General features: G+C 43.3%; 1 protein-coding gene across 2 annotated transcripts in view; it reads right to left on the bottom strand.

The window, feature by feature from the left end:
- The window catches only part of LOC142141514 (serine/threonine-protein phosphatase 2A regulatory subunit B'' subunit beta-like), an 86,755-nt gene extending 61,489 nt beyond the window's left edge, over nt 1–25,266 (bottom strand). The window contains exons 1-2 of one of the 2 annotated variants that reach the window (XM_075200062.1): nt 25,124–25,266; nt 21,821–22,222 (exon numbers count right to left, since the gene is read on the bottom strand). In XM_075200062.1, the coding sequence (XP_075056163.1) occupies nt 21,821–22,177 (357 nt within the window). In that variant the 5' untranslated portion in view covers nt 22,178–22,222; nt 25,124–25,266. The remainder of the gene's footprint in view (nt 1–21,820; nt 22,223–25,123) is intronic. The other variant, XM_075200061.1, reaches the window with a different exon arrangement.
- Between the last annotated feature and the right edge of the window lie 202 nt (nt 25,267–25,468).

Below are 25,468 nucleotides of genomic sequence, written 5' to 3'. Positions count from 1 at the left end.
ATTAGACAGGTGGTTTAATGTTGTGACTGATTGGTCCATGTGTCCAATGTGAGCATGATACACCTGTTAGCAGTAAAGAATTCCTCACTTTAGCTTGGTTTGCATTCACAAGTAAGGAGGCTGAGCAATACATTTTATCTTAACTAGCAATAATTGTATAAAAAAAAACAAGGAAAAAACTTAACCCCACGCCAAAAAAAAAACCCCTCAAGATGTTTTGTCCAAAACAGAACATTAATACTGACATTTGTTAGTCATGTTCTTTCTCACCATGTTCCAATCTGAGCACAAATAGTCTGAAACAGTGGTTCATGAATCACTGTGGAGGAATCTATGGGTTCACGTGCAAAGACAATTATTCATGTAGAACAGCACGCAAGATTGATCCTATAGGCTAGGCTAAAAAAAAATAATTAATTTATCTAGAATAAAACATGCACTGGCATGCACTATTACAGCAAATGCCGATATAAGTCTATAGTGTTCTTCCGAGGCATCTATTTCCCAGGTGCTTCACCTGGCTGTTTTTACTTGCCATCCAGCTCTTGGAGCACAACAGAGTCCTATTATAATAGAATAAAGCATTGCTTCTCCTATTATAACAGGAACTACAGTGAGCAGTGTGTGCTAGAACACTGACCACCAGTCTGACCAGTCCTGGCAGGTGTGGGAAATAATCTACAACATTTTTCATTATTACTGCAAAATATTACAACTGCCCCCACCTGGCTGCTTCTTAATGTCACCCGGATGGCAAATATTTCTGGGGAGAACGAAAACACTGGTCTAGATTAAGCTATAGAAAAAGAAAAATCAAGCTTTAGTAGTCTAGCAGAGTAGTTGCAACTAGAGAGGAGTGAAATGAGTTTTGCAATGGAACTGACCATGCCAGATGTGCAAAGTTCCAGTAATAGTGTTAGTGTTCAACTTTTGCATGTATTAATAGTGTGAACAATAATTGCTCAAAAATAAACATAATCCAAAGGGAATAGTGACCAACTAAAGCTTTACTAAGAAAGCTTTCAAAGTATAAACCATTCTCAAACATTGTTTCCAGTAGTATGTTCTTTGGAACTATGCAGTTTATTTTATTAGATATTGGCTCCTCTTATCTACAACATTCAGAAGATTAAATTTCAGACTGATATAGTGGCGACATCAGCAGGTCATGACGTGGTATTGCTACTCAACAAATGTATAAAAAATGAATGTATTGTAACACTAGGTAGATGCCTTCTATTCTTTAGTTCTGGAATATAATGATGAAGATTACTGGAAAGATGTAACTTAATTGAATGGTGGTTCCAGTGGTCAGACATCAATCAGTATACTTGCTATGTGAAGATGAAGATATTATTAATATGAAGTATTAAATAATGCTATAAAAGTTGATCACTTTCTATGCATGAAAAAAATATTTTTGAAAGGCACCAACCAGTCAATGATCCATTACGCTTACTAAATAACACAAATTTCTGGGACTGCCCTACTAAATTTTCACAGATAGAGAGTCTCTGGGGATTTCAATGGACCCATTTTTGTGAAGTGTGAGAGCTTTGATGGAATGTTTGCACATGTCTTGATTATATATATTAAAAAAAAAATAAAAAAAATGCAAAACTATAAAATTAGATTGATCACTTACATCATCGCACTACCCTTTTCAGGTAGCCAGGGATATATGCATGCATCGCTCTCACTCTTCTGGAGGGTGTGTGGGGGGGGGGGGGGGGGGGGGGGAGGGTAACCATTCTCTCACTTGTATTTTCCTTGAACCTAAAATACAGCTGTATTATTCATTTTCAGAGAATATCCCCCAATGATGACTTTCAGTTCACAGCATCAGGGTCAACTATGTTCATCTTTTAGGGCAGAAAACCAAACAAAAGCAAAACACTTATTTGTAGGGTCACCTTCTGGGCTAGTCACTGTTCCACTCATATGATGGGGTTGATCTTGCCTGCTGGCGATATATGGGAACACATGTTAAACTCACTCATCCTCTGAAAAGGCGGCAGAAGATGATCTTGCAGGTGTGTGTGTACACACACATATACAGTCAAGTCCATAAATATTGGGACATCGACACAATTCTCATATTTTGGGCTCTATACACAATGGATTTGAAATGAAACAAACAAGATGTGCTTCAACTGCAAACTTTCAGCTTTAATTTGTTCATCTGATTTGGATGTAAATTTCCTCAGTGTAGGAATTACACTCCACCTCAACCGCTTCTTTACCACTCTTCAACCACACCCCCTTCTCAAGTTGCTTCTCTATGCTACCCATACATATTCAAACCCATTTATCCCCTCATCACCTTCATTTCCCACTCATCATCCCCCACCCCACTCCTCATAATCCCAAAATAAAATGTCCTCCTTATCACAATCACCTTCCCATCTCTCAACATCACCCTTCTATCTCAATCATTAACCACTCCCTTCTGCATCAATATTAACCCCCCCCCCCATGTAACCTGCCATCCTACTATTTACTCCCTCCATTGCTAACTGCATCCTTTATTATCAGCTAAGTATGCCACAGCCAAGCCTGCTTGATCAGATAGAAACTGTTCTATGATCAGTTCCCTTTGTGCAAGTTTAAATTTGGCACTCCAGAATAACAGGCCATATACACAGTATAGGTCAGAGAAAGAAAGTGTCCAATTAATACAGGGTATGACCCCACCACAGTCCAATTTTTTGGGAGCCAGCCCTCCTGTATTTGCATGAGGTTTTTAGCTACAAAAACACTGACTAAAAAAAAAAAAGGTCCATAGATTTGATACCGACTTTGAATTCTGTACAATGTCAACTTATATCATTTCTGATCAGCAGGCAATAAACATTAACCTACATGTGTATATGGATTGTATTAGTAATTAGGACTTGCACACGGCTGGACTGTTTCTATATCAAAAGACCAGTGCAACTCCCCCAACTAGCATTCTGGTAATTGCTATATGACCGTATACTCCAACGTATAAATCCTATTTAAAAGAATAAAAAGTTAATCTCTATTGTGTGGTATTTCCACACCAAAATACCCAGATATTCAAAACACACACATGTAATAACTGCCACAGTCAACTAACATAGTATACTTCAAGATCTTTGACAAGTTATATTGATAGATTTATAGAACAAGTTGCCAACAAATGATTTGAGAAAAATCAATAAATTTGAAAAAATGTTATCATTTGTACATGGTTTAAATCACAGCAGCATTTAACAGAAAAAGATTTATAACCGAGCTGCTGGTGTACTTCTGAATTACTGTGGCCTGTTAATGCAGTTGGAAGGTGACTGCACACAGCCCAAAGACAGCCATCTGTCAACAATGCAGCACAATCATACAGGCTAGCTTTTCTTAAGTGTTGGCAGGGGATATCTCAGCAGCAGTTCTCTGCTCTAGTCTACAAATGTGCTCAAACCAGCTAATCAATTCCACATTATTCAGTTTCATTGTTAGTTTTCAAGCCAACCGGCCAAAATAAGCAGCGATATTATTGCGTGTGGCCATCCAACAACTTTTCTTTATCTGTATTTACCAAAACAAAACTTTACAAGTAACTTGATCACTTTATGAGTGGAGAAAGCATACTGATCTTTTGTGTAATTATATTACCAAACACAGGATGAAACATTCTAAACAAGTTTTCACATGTTGAAACATCAGAAAGGATAATCTACCCACTGACATGTTAGGCTACCATAATATTTTCAAGTTGAACTGTTGCTCTGCAGACTATCATTGTGAAGTCTACAAAACAACCAAACCAACGATTATTCAGTTCTTTTCAGAATGCTCTGTCTAAATTTACTGACCATTTTACTTTTTACTGAAAATTGTAACATTTGCACTGTTGATTGAAAGGCCTCAGCAGGCCTCATTTTGACAAGTAAACAAAACTATCATAGTCACTACAGCAACTTTATAGCTTAAAAAGACGTACGGGAAATAGAAGGAAACGGGGGTGCCAGGTCTCTTGATTTTAGGGACACTATCTTTTTCACCACAGTGACCTAGAAAAAGTCTTGATCATATATTAAAGATGACGCTGGATCACAAGTTTGAAAACATTCAACCCACCCCTGAAAATAAAAGTTAAACAGGAAACTGTACCTCAAAAAGATCCCACTAATTTTTCATATTTTCATACTGCCCTTCCTTAATTTATAGACATTAAATGAGGGTGGGAGGAGATTCCTCCGTTGCCTACTTTTGCAATCTAGCCATCCAAAGAAGTTTAAATATCATCTAACAAGTGTTGTGTTTTTGTATCTCTTTTGTTTTTAACTTTAAGTTTTTTTTTAATTCTCTTGTCATTTCCAATGTGAACATATTAATGCAACACTAAATGCTAAGAGTTCTGTTGCAAAGATAACCTCACCACACTAATTACTATTGAGCAAGTACCATGCAACATAATATTTACGGTGATGGCATTGCAGAAGGTTAAAACAATGCCATAGCATTTTTTACAGCTTTGAGCACAAACCCTTTACTGATGTCCATAGACCTGGAGAGCATAGCAATAGATGAAACAATATATTGAAACTTTTTAGCTACATGATAAAGTAAATCTATTTTAAACTACAATATGAAGGCTTTTCAAAGGAAACCTAATCCATTAAGAACATAATTTATACCCACCTAAATTTTAACTATACTTTTGCATACCTACTCATATTAATCATTCTCTGAAAGACACTTCACCCCAATCCATGATGCTATCTGGTTATTTACAATGAAAGAGCAATAGGGATTTATCTCACTATCTATACACATACATGTTTATACTTCTGTCACAAACATATGTGCATTGTTTCAGTGGTTTTTGATTCATAAATTCTGAAAAGTTTATAATAAATGTGATGTTTACCGGTCATACTCAATCTGCACATGTAATATGCAGTGGGTGGATATTTCAGAAAGTATGAATGATGGCTATATTTAGTATCTACACCAGCTGTCAAAAGCATAGGCAGATGGATGATGCGAACTGAAATTTTAGTTAATCCCTTCAGGAATGCCTATGTATCCTGGAAATTTCACTTAGTTTCCTAAAATAGACCATTACGATGCAGAGGAGTAGCAGGGACTTCAGAGCCTGAGAGCACCAGCACATGCAGTATTAATCTTCAGATCACAAAACACCAGTGCTGTTTTAGCAATTACAGCCCAAGTACAAGTTAATTCTTAACCCATATTTTCCACTACCCCTTTGAGAAATTTTAACTGGCTTGGAATATAAAAGCATGACAGACACATTGTTAAAAAAAAAGTCAGTATGACATTCCAGTTTTTTCTTTAGAAGAACCTCAAATACACTTTGCCTTTTAAACCTAGTATAAAAAAAAAAGATAAGCTTTCTAAAAATTCCATGTGAAAGTGTTGAATATTTTAGCAATATATATATATATAGACAGTATGTATGGGACATCGAAATAAATCACGTATATTAACTGTATAGGACTCCCACCATAAACGGTTTGGCTTTTCTTTGTTACACGCAGGCCACATGTGTAGAAATAAGTTGATGAGGAGGTAGGAAAAAACAAAACAAAAAAACACACCAGTCCATCAAGTTCAACCTATTTTAAATCTCCTGCGATCCCTCTCAAATTTAAAATTGATCCAGATGAAGCAACCGCCAATATGTTGCAATCCCTAAAATCCATCCTGACCCAATATTGTAGTCCCATTTCTCCCTGGATCCACTACTATCCTTCATTTTAATTATACTGTCGAAACCCTGGATACCCTTTTCCGCTAAATATATGTCTAAACTCTTTTTAAACATATCAATTGAATCTGGCATCACAACCTTCACCAGCAATTGTTGCAAAATGGTTAGTCCCTAGGTTCGCAAACTGTGTGTCGCCGCCCCCAGGGGTGCCGTGGACAGGAAGAGGAAAGAAACAAAAAAAAAAACTTACCAATCTGGCGGCACCCAGGACCCAGAATCCTCCTCCCTCACTGACTGACGGGCATCACGCCCGACATAATCAGTGAGAAGCGGCAGGAGAGAGGATCCTGGGTCCCAGGTGCCGCCAGATTGGTAAGTTTTTTTTTGTTTTTCTCCCTTCCTGGCCATGGTGGGATGCAGAGGGGGCACAGAGTGTGTGGATGCAGAGATGTGTTAGCTGTAAATTATTCTTTGACAAGAATATAATTGAAAAAAAAAAAATATATATAAAAATATTCTTTTCCCTTGGATTTATGTGTATTTTTGCATACAACTAAATAAGTATTTCTGTCCTGACCTACTTATTACGTTTTTTTGATTAATTATAAAAACGGGACTGCTCGGTAATTATTTTGGATGGGTGCCTTGAAAAAATTAAGGAGACTAAGGGTGCCGCGAACTGAAAAAGTTTGGGAACGACTGGGTTAGTCATTGCATCTAAAGGATTAGCACACCGGAAAAATAATCTTCTGAAAAATCATTCAGATTGTATGTGGACATTCCGGCAAAGAGAAGAGAGGAGGAGGGGGGGGAGAGTTTGAACACACCAATACAGCATATGCAGGTTTCAGACATTATACAATATACAGTATTCAGTCTACTGTGGTATTTTAAACTAACCCACCAGACTTGGTCTAGGTCTTAGAGGACCCAATTTAAAACCTTTGCCGGGGCGCCTCTGTTGGCAAAGGACCACCATTAGCAGGGAGAGGAGAAGTAGAGTTTCTAACCTGAACACCAACCCCCTCAGTCACATAGACATGCCATTCAAACCATTTCATCAATGGGGAGGATGGTCTCGTGGAATAGGGGACATCTAGTGTTTCCATCTCAAACGCATGCTGGACTTTGGTTATTACCTTTGACAGGGTGGGGGGGAGCGGCACCATCCATGTCTGGGCTATGGAGGCTCTGGCAGCAATAAGTATGTGGTTAAACACATAACAGGCCTGTCTCGGGACGAGGCGGGTATATCTGCAGAAGGGCGATTTCGGGAGTCTGAGAAAGAGCTAATCCGGTCACTCTCTTAGCCAAGTCAAATACCAGAGCCCAAAAAGAGCGTAAAACCGGGCATGTCCAGAAAATATGAAGCAAATCCCCAACCATCGAGCATTGTCTCCAGCACAGCTTAGACTGGGAGGGCCACATTCTATGAATTCTAGAGGGGGTCAGGTATAGTCTATTCACTAGTTTGATAAACATTTCAGTGTGGTTTAAACATTTGGACATCCGGAAAGCATATGCATAAACTGCCTGCCACTGGTCCTCTGTAAGGGGTATCTGGAGATCTGATTCCCACAGAAGCTGGCTAGAACTTTTGGCTATTGGCTACGGGGAGGTGAATCCGTACCAGAAGGTGATCCCAGCTCTATTATCTCCTTTCGTAAGTTTCAAGAAGAGTGGGGCTGGAGAGGCCTGTAGGGTCAGGTTATATCTCAAGAGGGAAGATACCCAGTGCCCGATTTGTAGATATTTGTAAAAATCTCTCGTAGGTATATGGAATTGGTGCTGAAATTGCGTGAAAGACATCAACCCCTGGTCATCAAATAAAGATCTTCGGTATACTTTGCCATTCGCTATCCACAGGGACAGATTCACGTCTGGGATCAATTTAGCCAAAGTCCTCAGTGACAGGTTATTAGTGGGAAGAGATATGGTAGGGGAATTCTCGACCAACTTATCCGAGGCTCTCAGCGAGTCACTGGTTAGCCGGGACAGGGACCCACAGGAAGGGCGCCACCGTCTAGGCAGTCAGAGTAGGTCCTGCAAGGGGAAATGGGGATTGCGAGCCCTTTCCAAATCTACCCATGGTTTTGTATTGGGGGGGGGGGGGGGGGGGGGGGAAGAGACCAGTCTCTAATTTGGGACAGGAGGCAAGCCATATGATACCTAGCCAGGTCTGGGAGAGCTAGACCCCCTCTTTGTCTAGGTAAGGACATACGAACACTAGCAATTCGTGGGGGTTTATTCTTCCAAATGTATGAGCACATGATAGAGTAACTTGTCCAGTATAGGTTTTGGTAAATACAAGGGCAGCGTATGGAACATATACATTAGTTTTGGCAAAATTTTACAGGCTGCCAGCCTACCTAGCCAGGAGACCTCGCTGCACATCCATGACTTAGTCAAGGTGAGAATTAGGGAAATCAAAGCCGCAAAGTTAAGGTCCACAATGTTGTTTATCGAGGGAGTAATCTGATACCCAAATAATGGATCGCCTCAGACTTCCAAGAGTAAGGGAAGAGAGCACCAAGGCTTCACACTTTAGCTGGCGGTAGGTTAATAGGCAACGCATCAGATTTAGTGGTATTCAATTTATAGTAGGATGCTCCACTAAATTTATCGAGTATATTATGAAGGGGCGGCAGCGAGGTCTCCAGGGTCAGTTACAAATAGTAAAATGTCGTCTGCAAAAAGACACAGCTTGACTGTAACCCCAGGAAAGTACTTGGCCTGTCTAATAGCTTGAGCTAGAGGCTCTATTACAAGAATGAAAATTAGGGGAGAAAGGGGGCACCCTTGTCTGGTGCCATTCAAAATCTTAAAATGATCAGATAGAAAACCGTTACCGAGTACTCTAGCTCTAGGGTCACTATAGAGGGCCATGATCCCATTCAAAAATCTGTCTTTCAGACCAAAGTGAAGAAGAACCTGCTGCATAAACCCCTAATGTAACCTATCAAAGGCCTTTTCTGCGTCAAGGGAGAGAATTACTAGCTCTAGGGGGGACCCATCCATACTTTCAATGATGTTAAGGACTCGCCTTGTATCGTCAGAGGCCTGACGACTCCTGACAAACCCCACCACCTGATCAGGGTGTATGAGCTGAGGGATGAGGTTTTGTAATCTATTAGCCATGAGCTTGGCGTAAATTTTGATGTCAGTAATAGGCCTGTAGTTAGAGCAATATGCAGGGTCCTTCCCCGGCTTTGGGATTGTTATCAGTTGAGACTCGAGCATCTCTTTGGGGAAGTGCCCCTGCTCAGTATCAGTATTATACAATTGCATAAGAATAGGGGCTAAGTCAGACTTGAAAGCACTATAAAAAAATATTAGTATAGCCATCTGGGCCTGGGGCGTTATCATTCGGTAATTTTATTGATAACTTCTTCAATTTCAAACTGTGTCCATGGGGTATCTAAGGACATGGCTGTTTCAGGATCTAGCCTGGGAAGATTGAGGCCTTCTAGGAAGGAGTCTATGGCTTTGCTATTAGGCTGGATCATAGTGGGATCTTCCTTCAAATTGTGTAGAGTAGCATAGAACTTTGCAAATATATTAGCTATGTCTTTGGGGTTAGAGGCTTTTCGATCACTTCCCACCAGCAGATATTTTATTCTGTTCCTGGCTTGTCGGCCTCTTAGTTTACGCGCTAGCATCTTCCCTGCTCTATTCCTAGCCACGTAGAATTTTTGCTGCAATCTATTTAAGGCTGCTTGGGTCCTAGCCATAAGTAGTTTCTGTAGTTGGGGCCTTACCCGAGTAAGTTCCTTTTTAATCTCTTTAGATGGGCAGGCCTTATTTTGAGCCTCAAGCACTTGAAGTTTGGCTTCTAACTCCTTCTGGCAATGTGCATTCGCTCTCTTCAATCTAGCCCCGGTCTGAATGGCAACCCCCCGCCTTTAGAAAACACCAGAAGTTGAATATATTAGTCTCTTCCGGACTATTGGTTTGGCAGAATGAGGAGATAGAGTTCTTTAAAACTAGTTTAGCTTCTAGCAGGGAGAGCAAATAAGCTGGAAAGCGCCATGGTCTGTGAGGCATATGAGGGCGCGACAGATGCAAGGACCGACCACGTCAACGGCAAAATCTCCAGGCGGAGACCTTTGTAATGAGATCTATACGCAAGTACGAATTATGGACATAGGAGAAATATGTATAATCTTTCCCCTCTGGCTCAGAGACCCTCCAGATGTCGTACAGACCATGCTCCGCCATAAGCCTCGAGAAAGCACCCGCCAGGCCCAGCTGAGAGGAAGCAACAGAGGGAGAGGAAGATGGAGATCTGTCCATCCTAGGATCCGCCACTATGTTAAAATCACCCATCGTTATTAGACAACCCTCCTTATGTTTATCCACTTCCTGGAAGACCTCCCTTAAGAAAGGTACCTGGCGAGAATTTGGAGCATAGAGGGAGGCGAGTGTAACTAAGGGGTCTTCCAATAGGCCAACTAAAATCAGGGATCTACCCGCTTTGTCCGCTACCCGTTTTTTGAGGGTGAAGGAGGTATTAGAGCTAAACAGAATGGCAACTCCATTGCGTTTTAGTGGACCATTTTCCATCAAAATTGTGGGATAGTGATTGTCTCTAAAAGTGGGGGGGGGAAAGAGAGGCTGAAAAGTGAGTCTCCTGTAATGCAACAATATCTGCCCGTTGTTTAAAAAGGAGGACAGCGCCATACGGCGTTTATTTGGTGAGTTTAATCCCCGGACATTAAGAGCTTAACCATCTAAATTGAGGGGGATAGTCTGAATGAAGTGATACCACAGTGTACCCCATCCAAAAACCGGAGAGGGGAGCGAACCACAATAGCAACCTGAACCAGGATGTGAACTTGAGTTGCATGAAAGACATGTAGGGTAAAAGAGGGAAAAAGGGAGAAAAAATAAGAAAGAAAAAAATAGGGCAAACTAACCGAAATAAGCCAAACCATTGGGTTAGTGTATTTGCTGGAGGGGAAAAAGGAGAAAACCAGCAAAATAAGCAACAGGGGTAGCATGGACTAACGGGGTCCCCACCCACGTACAGATCGCCCACTCAAACCCAACAACAATTGCAAACCCGGATAACACCCAGCAACATAACATGAATACTAAACAGTACCTTAACTTTCAAAGTAGCAGAACGAGGGCTGCCACTACATAACAGTATTACCTTAATAGCATACAAACTGCTGCAACTCAACAACTGGAGTGCCTGGAAGATAAAACCTGTAAGTGGCAAATAACATTTACAAACAAAACACACAACCCCGACCGTGGCTTCCAAAAGATCACCCTATACAGGTTAGTCTCTAAGAGGTAGTCTGATTTCTCCAGTTTCGAACATTTGGAGCTGGACGGGCTACTAATCAGTCGGGGATAATTCCAATGGCGGCAATAGGTAATAAGTCTCTTATGAAACACTTCTTGGCCAATCACCTCTCACTCTTGATGTCAGGCAGGAGCCGTCTCACACTCTGGAATGTCCCACGATTTCAATAGAGCAATGCCATCTTCTACAGATGAGATCACATGGAAGACATTTTGGCGGCGAACCAGCAGCTTTACTGGGAAACCCCATCGGTACTGGATCTTTTGTTCCCTTAAGGCGCTGGTTACTGCTTGAAAGGATCTGCGTTTAGCGATAGTGGCAGCCGAGAAGTCAGGAAAGAATTGACGAACTTTTATCCAGCCTAGCCACTTGTAGTAATCGCTCTTTGACCTGAAAGAAATGGACCCTAAGAATGGTATCACGGGGGAGGAATTCAGGACCGAACCTTGGCCTTTAGAGACGATGAATACGGTCTATAGTTAAACCGAGGTCGGACGCTGCAGGTAAGAGTTGGTGAAATAGGTTGGTAACAAAAGGCAGAAGCTCAGATGAGGAGACTGTCTCTGGAATCCCTCTTATTTTGATATTGTTACGTCTCGACCAGTCTTCCATATCCGCCACTTTTTCTTGAGGTTTTAAACTCCGCTCTCAATTTTTCGTGTTCGGCGATTAGCCCATTGTGGGAGGCCACCACTTCCTCAAATTTATCTTACAGATGACCTGTTCTTCCTCCCAAGTTCAGCGACTTCCCGTTGAACATCTGTAATTGAAGCCTCATTTCTGATAGCAATTCTGACTTGAGTGTAGCAAGCATAGATTGCATAGCTTTAATTGAGATAGGTCCATCTGCATCATCGTGGGAGGGAGAAGACAGAGAGGCACTGTTGAGGCCCTCTAGCAAGGATGGTGATGTAGCCGTCAACGTAGCATTTGCAGGTTGCTTGTTTTTCCCCGCATTAGAGGAAGAGGAGGCCTGCGGTTTAAAGAATAGGCCTGGCGGCAGGGATTAGATAGGTTTAACTCTTTTAGGTGCCATGGCACCTTGCCTAGATCCAACTATAGACTGAGAAAAGATAAATGTCGGGCCAAGGACTTGTAATATTAACTGGGTGCAGGATCCGGGTACAGTTGAGAAGACTAGGCGAACCAGCGCCACTTGCGAGGGGTGTGCTGCAACATGGTAGGGGACCCAAGAAAGCTCAGTCCAGCATTATGACAAATCACATACCACTACCACTTCCTTCCCCACTAGTATTCTTTGGGGAAAGTGCCAGGCAGGAGACTAATGGCTTCTTCCTCCAGTAACCGCCCCACATGCACAGAGGAGTAAGGTTTATCCCAAAGGGTACCTTCCAGCGTAGCATTTGTGTAGTAGTTTCCAAGACCGCCTCCAGCTCAGCACTGCACCCAGGCTCCTCCAACTTGTTTCCCCAGCAGCTAACACGTACATCACATTTATAGGTAGATAGCAGGGAAGTCCAACTGGTGCCTTTCAGCACTGGTTCTTATCACCTAGGGCCAGGTAGTTCAACTCTGTGCAGCCTCCTCGCTGGTTATTGCCACGGTCTGCAGTCGGAAGTGCGGACCGGAAGTGGAGTGGCTGGGGGACCCGTGAAACCTGAGCTTGCGGCTATAACGGCCGCACACCGCCGACCCAGCAGCCCCGACACCGGACCACTCTGGAGTCGGCAAGACAGTGCCTCCTCTCCCCAGGGGGAGGGGGGGGGCGCTCCAGGTTACTGTGCTCGAGGGGATCTGCTGTCAAGCTGTTCCGTCTGCCGCACAGAGGCGTTTGGAGGGGTCTCACTGCATGCCCTGGGGTTTCTGGAACAGAAGTGGGTAAGTATTTATGGTCTGAAGATTAGTTTTAGAGACTCCAAAAAGGTCAATTTCTGCGGAGCTCTTTCCATATAGGACTGTCCAGGATGGCGACCAATCTCCGCCCCAACATTGTGCACACAATAACCCCATAATGCCAACATGAAGAAAGTTTGAGATTTTTACAGATTTATAAAAAAAAAAAATCACATGTAAATAAGTATTCACAGCCTTTGCTCAATACTTTGTTGATGCACCTTTGGCAGCAATTACAGTCTCAAGTCTGTTTGAATATTATGCAACAAGTTTGACACACCTACCTTTGGCCAGCTTCGCCCGTTCCTCTTTGCAGCACCTCTCAAGTTCCATCAGGTTGGATGGGGGGAAGCATCGGTGCACAGCCATTTTCAGATCTCTCCAGAAATGTTCAATCAGATTCAAGTCTGGGCTCTGGCTGGGCCACTCAAGGACATTCACAGAGTTGTCCTGAAGCCACTCCTTTGATATCCTGGCTGTGTGCTTAAGATCATTGTCCTGCTGAAAGATGAACAGTCGCCCCAGTCTGAGTTTAAGAGCACTCTGAAGCAGGTTTTCATCCAGAATGTCTCTGTACATTGCTGCACTTATCTTTCCCTCTATCCTGACTAGTCTCCCAGTTCCTGAAAAACATCCCCACAGCGTGATGCTGCCACCACCATGATTCACTGTAGGGATGGTAATGACCTGGTGATGAGGTGTCTGGTTTCCTCCAAACATGACGCTTGGAATTCACGCTAAATCTTTGTCTCATCAGACCAGAGAATTTTGTTTTTCATGGTCTGAGAGCCCTTCAGGTGCATTTTGGCAAACTGCAGGCAGCAGTTTGAAAAGACCGAAAGAGCCGACACCTGACCCTTAAGAGAACTAAGGTGCAAACCTACATCCAACCCGTCCTGCAGGAACCTAAGTAACCTGGCCAAGCGAAAAGTAGGATATCCCTTCTTTTCACACCAACCAATATATGTTTTACAGACTCGATGATAGATTTTTGCAGAACCTAGTTTACGAGCCCGCAGCATGGTTTGCACCACATGTTCGGGAAATCCCTTAGCTCTCAGGATCATGGCTTCAACAGTCATGCCGTTAAAGCCAGACATTGTAAACCTAGACGACAAAGGGGACCTTGAGTTAATAGGTCTGGGCGTAGCAGCAACCGCCACGACCGAGCTCCTGCCATGGAGAGCACGTCGGTGTACCAGGCCCTCCGCGGCTAATCCAGCGCTACTGGAAGAACTGGAACATCCTCTCTCTACCTTTAAACACCCTTGGGAGCATGGCTACCGATGGGAAAAGGTAAACTAAGCGGTACTTCCAAGGGACAGACATGGCGTCTACCACGACAGCCATAGGATCTCTTGCGAGAGAGAAGAAGAGACGGACTTTGTGGTTCAACCGAGATGCCATCATATCAGCATCCGGCTGACCCCACCGTTCCACCAACTGTCCGAAACACCTCCGAGACCATTTGCCCAGATGCAGAGTCTATTCTGGGAATAAATATGGCCGTGAGCGCAGGAATGTGAACCTCAGCCCACCGAAATATCTTGTGTCTCCCGCATGGCCAAGGGACTCTTGGTGCCGCCCTGATGAATTGAGGTATGCCACCACCGTGGCATTATCTGACGGAATCTTTACTGGCCTTCCCTGCAGCAAATCTTGCACGCTCATAAGAGCATGAAACACTGCTCGCAGTTCCAAGACATTGATTGGAAGCTTGGATTTCTTCCAAGTCAAAAGACCCTGAAACTGAGCGTGAAGACAGACGGCCTCCCCAACCTCAAAGGCTGGCATCCGTTGTGATCAAAGTCCAATTCCAAATTGAGAATTTGTGTCCTCTGCCGAGATTCTGTTTGTGTAACCACCAAAGAAGCTACTGACGCGTTTGTGGAGACAGGCGGAATACCTGGCCCTCAAGATTTAGATTGGATTTGTTCCATTTCGACAGAATTTCCAATTGGAACTGCCGTGCATGAAACTGAGCAAACTGGACTGCCTTGAAAGTCGATACCATCTTGCCCAGAACTCTCTTGCCGAAATGTACAGAGGGCTGCTTTGCCACCAACAGTGATTTCACCATCTTCTGCAAGGCTAGAATCTTGTACTGGGGTAAGAACACCCGTCGTTGTCGGGTGTCGAATAAAAGACCCAAAAAGATCATCCGCTGGGATAGGATCAACTTGGACTTCTTGAAGTTGAGAATCCAACCGTGAGATTCTAGAGTTGGGATCACTATTTGGATATGCGACTGAAGCACCTCTGGAGAATCTGCCTTTAAATGAAGATCATCCAGGTAAGGGATGATTGTATTCCCCTTGGACCTTAGCAGAGCAGCCATGATCTTGGTGAAGATACGCGGGGCCATGGCCAGACCAAAGGGAAGAGCCTGAAATTGGAAGTGCTCTGATCGAACTGCAAACCTCAAGAGGCACTGATGACCATGAATTCTCCTTGTTCCATGCCATGAATGATCAAGCACAAAGACTCCATCTTGAACCTGGGCACTCTGACCTGGGTATTCAATGACTGCAGACTCAGAATGGGTCTGAACGAGCCATCTGGCTTTGGCACGAGAAAAAGGTTGGAATAAAAACCCAAACCTCTGAGAATCTGGCACCAGAATAATCACTCCGGAAGAGAGGAGGAATTGGATCACTTCTCGTAAAGCCAAATCGTTTTCGTGGACAAGTGCGAAGCCCTGTGGCAAAGAACCGCCTGGGAGGAAGACCGAGCAGATCGATCTTGTATCCCTGGTCCACCACAGCCCGAGCCCAGACATTGGTGGTAGACTGAAACCACCGATCCCTGAAGAGAAGACGGGCTAGCACCACTGGTGTCAGAGGAGCGAAATGCCCGTCATGCGGACCGCTTGTCTGCAGGCTTCGCTGCTGGATGTTGAGCAGACCAGGCCTGGTGACCATGCATCGAGCAAACCACCCCTGGGGGGCGGTTGACTGGCCCCTAGAAGATTGGCCCAAGGAATATTGACCATGAAATCTTCCCAAGGACCGGAATCTGGACATTCTGTTTGGGAGCATTAACAGGAAGAAAAGTGCTCTTTCCTCCTGTTGCTTGATTTATAAAGGAGTCAAGCGGAGGTCCAAACAAAAACACCCCCAGAAAAGGGTATGGTCTCAAGAGCCTTTTTAGACTCCACATCAGCCTTCCAGGACTTAAGCCAGAAAGTGCGACGAGTCGAAACTGCATAGGCAGAAATACTTGCCCCAATCGGTCCCACGTCCATAACTGCCTCTCCTAAATAATCTGTCGCCCTCTGAATTTGCTCCACTAATGGAAGCAGTTCATAGTACGGCCTGCCTGCCAACAAACCTTCAGACAGCTGTTCTGACCAGCATTCTACAGCCTTGTTAATCTACGCAGATGCCAAGGCAGGCCTCAAAGAGGCACCTGCTGCCATGAAAATGGACAGAAGGACGGCCTCAACCTTGCAGTCTGCACCATCCTTAAGAGTGGCTGCGTTAGGAAGAGGAATAGTAGTTACCTTGGCTTACCTTGCAACAGCAGCCTCCACACGTGGAGGCGTCTCCCATTTAGCAAGAACTTCAGGAGCACAAGGATAACACGACTGCAGTCGCCGAGATACTTGGAACTTCCTATCTGGGGAAGGCCAAGGCCCTGACAACAAATCTTCCAATTGGGAAGAAGCGGGGAAAGAGAAAGATTTATTTTTCCTGCACTCAAAAAGAGAAGCCTCTGTAGCATCAGAAACCTCTTCCTCAGGAAAATCAAGTACCTGACGCACAGCCTGTATTAACTCCTCAACACTGACGATCAGAATGAACCTCCACCACCACCGAAGGAGCATGCATGTCAGAATCCACCCTCCTCCTGAGAACAAGTCAGAATCTGACTCATTTCCCGCCACCCTCTTACACTTACGTGATGAAGACGGTGCAGCAGAATGCAACATCCTCTCTAAAGAGGAACAAACCGAAACCAAACCCTGTACAGAGGATGCAAGTCCCTGTACCCAAGCTGGTTCTAGACTGTCTGGTTAAATACAGTCAAACCCTGACTTAGCGAACCAGAACCCATGTCATTCGCTACAGTAGAGGCAGAATTAGAAGATGGAGTAGCCACAGCCTGTGAAGGCACCAATTAAGCAAGATCAGCCACCGTATTGGAGAGAGACCGAGCTCAGGCAGGTTCCGCCGTATCTGAACTAGCAGCTGCTGTTTCACACGGCTTGCTCTCTGAAGACTGACAGGCTGCATACAGAGCCTGCACGCCTAACTGTCCAGATGGTAACTTAACGTTACAGGTAGCACAGGTGAAACTCAACATAGATGTAACACCAGCCTTACCACGCATGGATTTTCCCTTATCTGACATGATAACAGATGGGACAACACACACACACAAAACAGTGTAATAAACAGTGAACAAAACACAATATAGATGACAAGCAGCACACAATTCTGAACATAAAGCGAGCCTGCAATAAGGTTAAATAGCCCCACAGAGTAAAAGACAAAACCCAGGAAAACAACAACCCCCAATTGTTTACCTTACAGGACTCCGGACAGAAAAGGGGCGAAGCTGGAGCTATAAAATGGCTGTCTATTCTGATGTCTGCACACAAAAGGAGTGAGAGACCACCAAGGAGGAGGTGCAATAGAGTAACATACCTCTCCCCCAGGGCCCAGCACTGGATTGGCAAGCGTCCAACAGGACAACCCCCTCAACCAATCCAGTGCCTAGCAGGGCTCACTATCTTTAGTGACCCTAGACTGACCCAGTCCCCTAAGCTAAAAATATAAATATTTTTTTTTAAATGACTGCCCCTAGTAAGAGGCAACCTGACGCAGGGGACATACTGCGTTTTACTATCCCCACCTCTCCCAGTACTGTGCTAGGAGAGGATTCACTTACCTGCTGCCATCCCTACTCATGCAGTGTCTGCAGTCTTTTGCCTGTCAGAGCAGGAGTACGGACACAGCCTGCGGCGACTGTGCCTGGTTCCTAGGAGGGCATGAGAACATTGGGAGAGGGGGGCTGGAAAAAGAGGCACCTCTTATCCTACCTTCCACACAGCCGTCCATGCTGTGCGCTGTATCTGCAATTCAGCGTTGTACCTTTCACTCTTCCGACTTGTCGGCACGCTGTTGGTTCGGCAGAGAGTTTTTAAACAACTGCCAGACAGGAAGGAAGGGGCAGGTTACTTAACACTGGATCCTCCATAACTGAAGCCGGCAGCCGGGGAGTGTACAAGCGGTGACTGACAGCCGCTTACGTGGCTCAGTAAGCCGCCGGCTGTCAGGAACAGGAGACAAGTCTCTGATTTACAGATAACAAAAAAATAAACAGATTTGGGCTGCTAATCAGCCCGGACGCAGCCCGTTCGCCGAGCACTTAAACTAAACTGAGTGCTCGGCGGAAATGGGGTAGAGGGGGAGAAGCTAGGGCTTAGTAAAGTTTAAAGTGCCAGTTCGCCCTGTCCATACTCTATACCCCAATGTCCCCCAAAGGAGGATAGAGAAAACTGCATTATCTTTGTATGTCCTTTTACTGTTTTATCTTAAGCATTGTTCAAGTCTCTGTGTTCTTACGAATTCACTCGACAGTTTGGTCAAAACGCTACATACCGTATTTCCCCATGTATAGGACGCTCCATTGTATAAGACGCACCTTCATTTTTTCTCCGAAATTTAAAAAAAATATTTATATTTGCTGTTAAAAAGTTTTGTACCGTTCAACTGAAGTGTGCTGAGATTGTGCAGCAGCCTGCCAGCACACTCTCCCTGCAGGTCCATTCGGCAGAGAGACAGGGAGTGTGTGCTGGCCAGCTGCTCTGACTGCAATCAGTTGGCACAAGTCGCCGGAGGGAAGGGACAGAGGTTGTGTTGCTTGCTCTGCGCTATGGATCAGAGCAGCCGGCCAGTACACTCTCCCTGCCTGTGTCTGCCGGCCAGTACACTCTCCCTGCCTGTGTCTGCTGCAAGCCCCTCAGCACACTATAGCGGAACAGACCTGCCAATTGCACCCCCCCCCCCTCTGGATCCCCCGCTTCCCCTGTATAAGACGCACCCCGTTTTTAGACCCTACATTTTTTGAAAAAAGGTGCGTCTTATGCATGGGGAAATACGGTAATTGAAAATCGGGGAGAACATTGTGGTCTATGTTAACTCTGACTAAAAGTAACTTGTTCTAGATTAGTTCTAAGGGAGAACCGAAGGCTTCCTAAATAAGAGTGTTAGTTTTTCATAAAAAAAAACCTTGGTGGTGGCATAGTTGGCACGCCATAGCTAGTGTGTGGCATAGATACGGAAGTAATGAATCATTCTAGACAGACCAGTTGGTTGTTTTTGGGTAACCCTTTGACACACACACACCATGCAGCCTCAGGCACTATTCGTGACAATGAACAAACAAAATAGGTCTTATGAAGTACCATAATATCTGGGGGGGCCTGGGAGGTGGCTTACGTCCCACCTGAGCCAAGAGGGACATGGCCTCAGTTGCAGCAAAGTAGGCGGTTGTTGTTCTACCAAATATCATAGCCCTATATAGGATTTCTAAATACCACAGGCAAATAGCGAGTGAAATACACACCTTTTAATATTTTTTTTTTTTTTGCATGTTTAAAAAAACAATATACAAATTTAGTAAGACCATGCATCAATGTCAGAGGGTTCACAAGCAATACACACACTTATATTTCTCAACAGCATCTTTGCAATGCATCCTCAATGCAATTGCATCCAGTACTTGTCCTGGCTGCTGAACCATGCGCTTCAAGCCTCTACCCACATAGTAAAGAAAGGGTCCGAAGTCATCACCCTTCAGGACGAAGTCACAAAGCGACAAAGTCTGTGGAGGCTACAGAACACACATGCGGCCAAACCCTAAAACCATGAGTGAGGCTGACCTCAGTTACGTATCAAGGTCTCTTATTCTGCATCAGGACACCGTCCCCAATGTTGGTTCACTGACAGCAGCCCCCCCACTACCATACTGTCACTCACTGGACTGTGAGTGCCATTTCCCGTGTGTTCAGGAACCGTGGCCGTCCGCCTTCCTGAGGGTCTGCGCATGTGCAGCCCTTATCAAACCTTCAGTACCTGTTGCTTTTACTTGATTGGATGATCAGGCAACCCTCCCTATTTAAACCACCTGTGATCATCACCTGGTTGCCTGATCTTGGAGTCTCATTCCCCATGAGCCTCTGAAGGTGTTCCTGTGTTTCCTCGTGTATTCAGCTCCTGCTGATTCCTGTTTACTGCTATTGTGGTTTCCAGACCACTTCAACTCTCCTGTGTTCATCGTGCCTGCACTCAGCTGATTCCTATCTGCTACTACTACCGGACTCCAGTTCGTTTCAACTCTCCTGTGTTCAGCGTGTCTGCTCCCCGCTGCCTCCGTTACTACTACAGAGTTCCAGATCGTCTCAACTCTCCAGTGTTTATCGTGTCAGCTCTCCGCTGCCTCCACCACTACTACTGAATACCAGACAGCCTCAACTCTCCCGTGTTCATCAGGTTTCCAGTTTCACTTACTACTGCTTCCTAAGTATTGCTTCGTTGATTCTGGATTGCCTGTTGTGCGCTGCACCAACCTGATTACCGCTTCCTCCCTCCAGTGGTCTCACCTCCTGCTTGGCCTTCAGCCGTTCAGGTATCCCTGCACGTCTCTCTGACAGCCTGCTCTCCTGAACCGCGGTATGCATACTTTCCATTGACTTTGCTTTTGTATTGCATATCCATCTGGACTGAGTTGTGTTCTTCTCCGGAGCCTCCTATCCTCTGAAGCTATTTTTACCATTGACTTTGTTTCCTATTGCCTGGATAGCTATTGTGACTTTGTATACTTCAAGCAGCGCTTGTCAGTTATTGTTGTATTGTGGATATCATCGTGGGATCAAGTTCTGTGTGCCCTGTGTATACTCTGCTTTACATTCATCTCCTCGTGCCCCATCTCACATATATATATATAGCAGTGGTACAACTTGCTGACGCAGACTACTGACTCCTGTTCCCTGTGACACCAGTTTCAAGTATCCTCTCACATAAGCAGTGGTACAACTTGCTATACGCAGACCACTGACTTCCCCGTTACCTACTTTCACCTGGATTCCATTCCTTCACTATAGACAGCGGTACAACTTGCTATACACAGACCGCTGACTCTCACTACCTCCTCGCTACTCCTGGACATTCCTCCTCACTATAGCAGTGGTACAACTTGCTATACGCAGACCACTGACTTTCCTCACGTTTACTTGTCCATCTGGTTCCTCGTGTATATACATCTACTCATTACCAGTTGCTGCTAGTCATAGACTTTCCTTGAGCATTCTCTCACCATCTGCTGATTCTCCTGTTCCGTTGTCACCCTGCTACCAGAGAACCATAGTACCAGCTATATTACTTTGGTAAGTCCATCATCTGGTGATATCCTGGGCAAAGACTCCTAGTGCCCGTGACACATACACACCTTAGTCAAATACTAATAAAGAGAACATTTTTCCTGCTGCTTGAGACAAAGGCCAATTAACATGAGATTGCTGTATGAGCAGAAAGTCTTGTTTAAAAACTGCCAGTACCTCAATACAATTACTGTATTATAATATACCATTAAGTATAACTTATATTTATGATCCCACATGGCACCATTAACTTAATTCAAGCAATGTCAAACATATTTTGGATGAGATGGGCTGTAGACCCATTATTTCCTGACACCCTCATCTTGTCACAGAAGGCTGATGTCATTCTGTGTTTATGCCAAGGAAATACTCGATCATGTCAGATTGTAAAATCATTGCATAGTTATGAACATAAACGCTCATTGTAATGTATGTGCATTACCTTAGGGTTAGGGTGCAGGTAGGTTTTTTTTTTATATTGAAGAGGAATAAAGCAGATTTAAACAAAATCAAAAATTCACAAACCATGAGATTCTAAATTGGCATTAGGCTGCAAAACGGTACTTACTAATCTTGATTGAGCGGATCTGCGTGTTCTGGGAGTAAATCCGCTTCTTGGGCTGCCAAATGTTCCAATGGGGAGAGCACTTGGTGAGTGGGATGGTGGACTGCAAGAAGCCACTGGTGATAAAGATAAGTTTTCCACCATTTTATGGGCAGGTTGCATTTTACTACTTGAAACTGAAAACTCTCCATCACCTTCAAAGGTCTCAGGCATAACATTTTCTCCATTCTTTATTCTTCTTAGATAATCCTTTAGTAGCAACTGTGTTGGTGTCTCACTCAACCAATAAAGAAATAGTTCATCTACTTTCATTTTTAAAACTGGCTGAAGAACCTTATTTGTAGGCATGATTGAGCTCATCAGTTCTGTGCGGAAATTCTCAAATTGCCAAACCGGGAGATTATCCTATTGCAAACAAAACAATTAATGTTACATTGCGTATTTCATAAGCCTTACTTCATCTTCAGAATTGTTTATTATAAGGTGCCACAAAACTCCAGAGCACTAAACAGTCAGTATAAATAATCCATCATATACCGGTATTAAAAAAAGAAAACAAAACAAGTACATACAAAGTTGACGAACATGGTGTAGACGTGAAACAGAGGGATAGAGAGGCTTCTGCTCATCATGGCTTACAATTTGCTTTCAATGTAATGCCCAGAAATGTATCCGCCTCAATTCAAAATACAGTTTTATGGGCATTATTATGAAACAATAATTTTGGTAACAGACAAGCAGCTCTGCAAGTCAAGTGCACATGGCAGCTAATAAAGCTTACATCCCTAGCTTAGCCACATTAGACAGAACATTGCATGTTTTTGTAAAACCTTAATGAAATACCAGTCTACTTTCTTTTAAAATATTCAAAAAGAGGTAACATATTAACACAAAATGATAAAAAGATAAATTATTCAGTCTTACATTAACATTTCAATGACACTTTGTTTAGAAAGGGTAAAGAATGGTGTATTGGTTCACATCCAGTTAGCCTGGGGAGAACAAACAGTGGGAGAGACCAGACCACAAAAAAAAGAAAAAGAAAAAGGCAGAAATACAGCAAAGAAAGAGCAGAGACATGCAAAACCTGCAACTAAGTAGTACCATAGAAAATTTGTGGTGTTAAGTGAGGTAAGCATTAAATAAGTTACTATGTTTTGCCTAACTTTTTAATAACATTAAATAACTTGTCCCAACACGGTTTTTGATGAGTATCTGCTTTAATAAGGATACTGTAAAAATGGATAGCAACTGTCAACCAAACACAATGACATTTTAAATTACCCAACAGTAATGAAAGCACACCAATACCCCATTCATACTGCACCAAAATCCCAGGTATTTGCCGGGGCAAGCCCAGACCACCCGGGTCGAGGTGCAGTATGAATGGTCCCAGATCTAATTCCTGGGTCTTTTGGTGGGGTAATTCCTGGGTCTGCCCCGGGAGGCCTGCACTATGAATGGTGTGACCCGGGTTTTTCAATGTTAATGTTAAAGTAAAAAAACAAAACAAAAAAAACATCACAAGAGGAGCCAATCAGAGCTCCTCTTGTGATGTTGCCATGGAGAACCCAAACAGAACAGTGTTCACTATGAATGCGGTCTACCCAGGAATTTGACTCTGGGGGAGCCTCTGCCCCCGGTAATATTCCGGGGTTCATCACCATTTGATGTCTGGACACACATTTATCTATAAAATTCATGCTGGCAAATTAGTGTTTGACCTCATATACTAAATATTTCTACAATACAAATCAATGCAGAACTAAGTCCAAAAATAAAACCATTCAAAACATCTGTGTAATCGGGTCAAACATGTGAACATAGAAAAAAGTAATATGACAAGAGCTACAACAGTATTTTATAATCAGTCTTGTGGGTTGTTAGGATGTTTCTCAAAGGCAGTGGTATTATACAATATAAAGAGTGAAAATCATCCATGACAACGAAAATGAATTGCAAAGATTTATATTTACTTTTTGTTGTGATGTGTAGATGCAAAGAAAAGTCTTCTACATTTTACATTGCAGCTCTGATAAAGGACAGAATTTAACAGAAATATGGCACTTTCACTGACCAATTTCTGTAAAAAAAATTTCAGTAAACACATTGTTCTGACATTTATAGTATGTGCAACATAGTGCATTTTGAATTTGTTTTAGTGAACTATCATGTATGCCATAGGGATCAATGTTATATATGCAAAGTATGACAGACAAATGATAAAGGGGCATAAATCGTACACATGAACATGCTGTTAGCCAGAACATACTGCATTGTCCTTTGGGTATGGGTACTTAACACAATTATATAGAATTATATAGAATTGTCATGTCACCCTCTTTACAGCATGGCTGGCCCTCACTAAAATGCTCATTTTGGGCATTACTATAAGGTAGACAGTGGAACAAAAAGAATAATTTGGACACACTAAAACATTAAGTTTTAATTAAAAATCATTTTCCAGTTATGTACATGTCAGTTATAAAAAAAAAATATATATAAAAATATTAAACATGTTGAGGTTTCAATAAAGGAATGTCACTCTTCTATAGGTACTGATCCAATGTGTGTATTACAGGTATAAAAGAAAAAAATTAAGATATCAGTAATATTTAGATTTGGACAAAACATTTAAAAAATATGGAGTCTTAATGATTTAATAGGGAGACGTAACTACCGTTTTAACGGTGAACATTTAAAATAATTCCAGGCATACTTGCTGCTGAAGTAGTGCATCTACACAGGTTACAGGCAACACTAGACCAAAAGATCATTGAGCCCTACAATCACATCATGTTTACTGAATGCAATATATATATTGTATGCATAATTGAATTTTAAATACTCAATGTTATCTTCTAATGCATGGAGAATAATAAAAATTGATAAGAATGTCGACAATCCAACATGCAAAAATAGGATTTTAATTGTGCAACAAGTCAATAGTCAAAAACAGGGACATCACCAGATATAAATACTTAAAGTTTAGTACGGTTCTTGGAAATTAAGAACAGTTGGGAACTATGGATTATATCAATATAATTAGATGAGGAAGACAAAAAGAATTGGGAGTACTATGAACCCTTTACAAAGAAAATGCAGGTTAATTATGGGGTAAGCACTGTACATTGGGTGGGCAGAAGGAAATGCAATGTGCCAGAGAGAGAGTGTGTAATAAAGTACCAATACAACTATAAGCGAGGAAAAGTAGCAGACAAGCAGCCACAGTATCTCTAGGATACAATTCAGCAGAGAAGCCGTCACCCACATACCACCTCCCTGCACACTCGTCAGTATATTCACCTGTGGACCTGCATGCAGCACACGGTAAGCTAGTAACTGTCACTATAAAACTCGCCGTTTATACACTTCCGCTCTGAGGCCGCTCTATCACATATGACTACAGAACTCAGCGGAAGGCGGCCGATTGTACCTAGCTGCAGACCATAGCTCCCGCTGCCACTTTCCCGCCCACCCGCTCGTTCACAGCCAATGACCGGCAGCCCTGAAAGGATCCAATAGCTGTACAGGAAGCCGTAGGCTCGCTAGCTGTTGCAGCCTTTCTCTTGAGCATGCGCAGTGTTAGGGAGAGTGTATCTGCTATGAACGGCAGGTTTCAGAGGTCCTTCATATTATTCTCTATGTAAA

This window comes from Mixophyes fleayi, chromosome 2 (genome assembly GCF_038048845.1).
Source record: "Mixophyes fleayi isolate aMixFle1 chromosome 2, aMixFle1.hap1, whole genome shotgun sequence".
In the NCBI taxonomy this organism is placed as follows: Eukaryota; Metazoa; Chordata; class Amphibia; order Anura; family Limnodynastidae; genus Mixophyes; species Mixophyes fleayi.
This window is presented reverse-complemented; position numbering and strand designations above follow the sequence as displayed.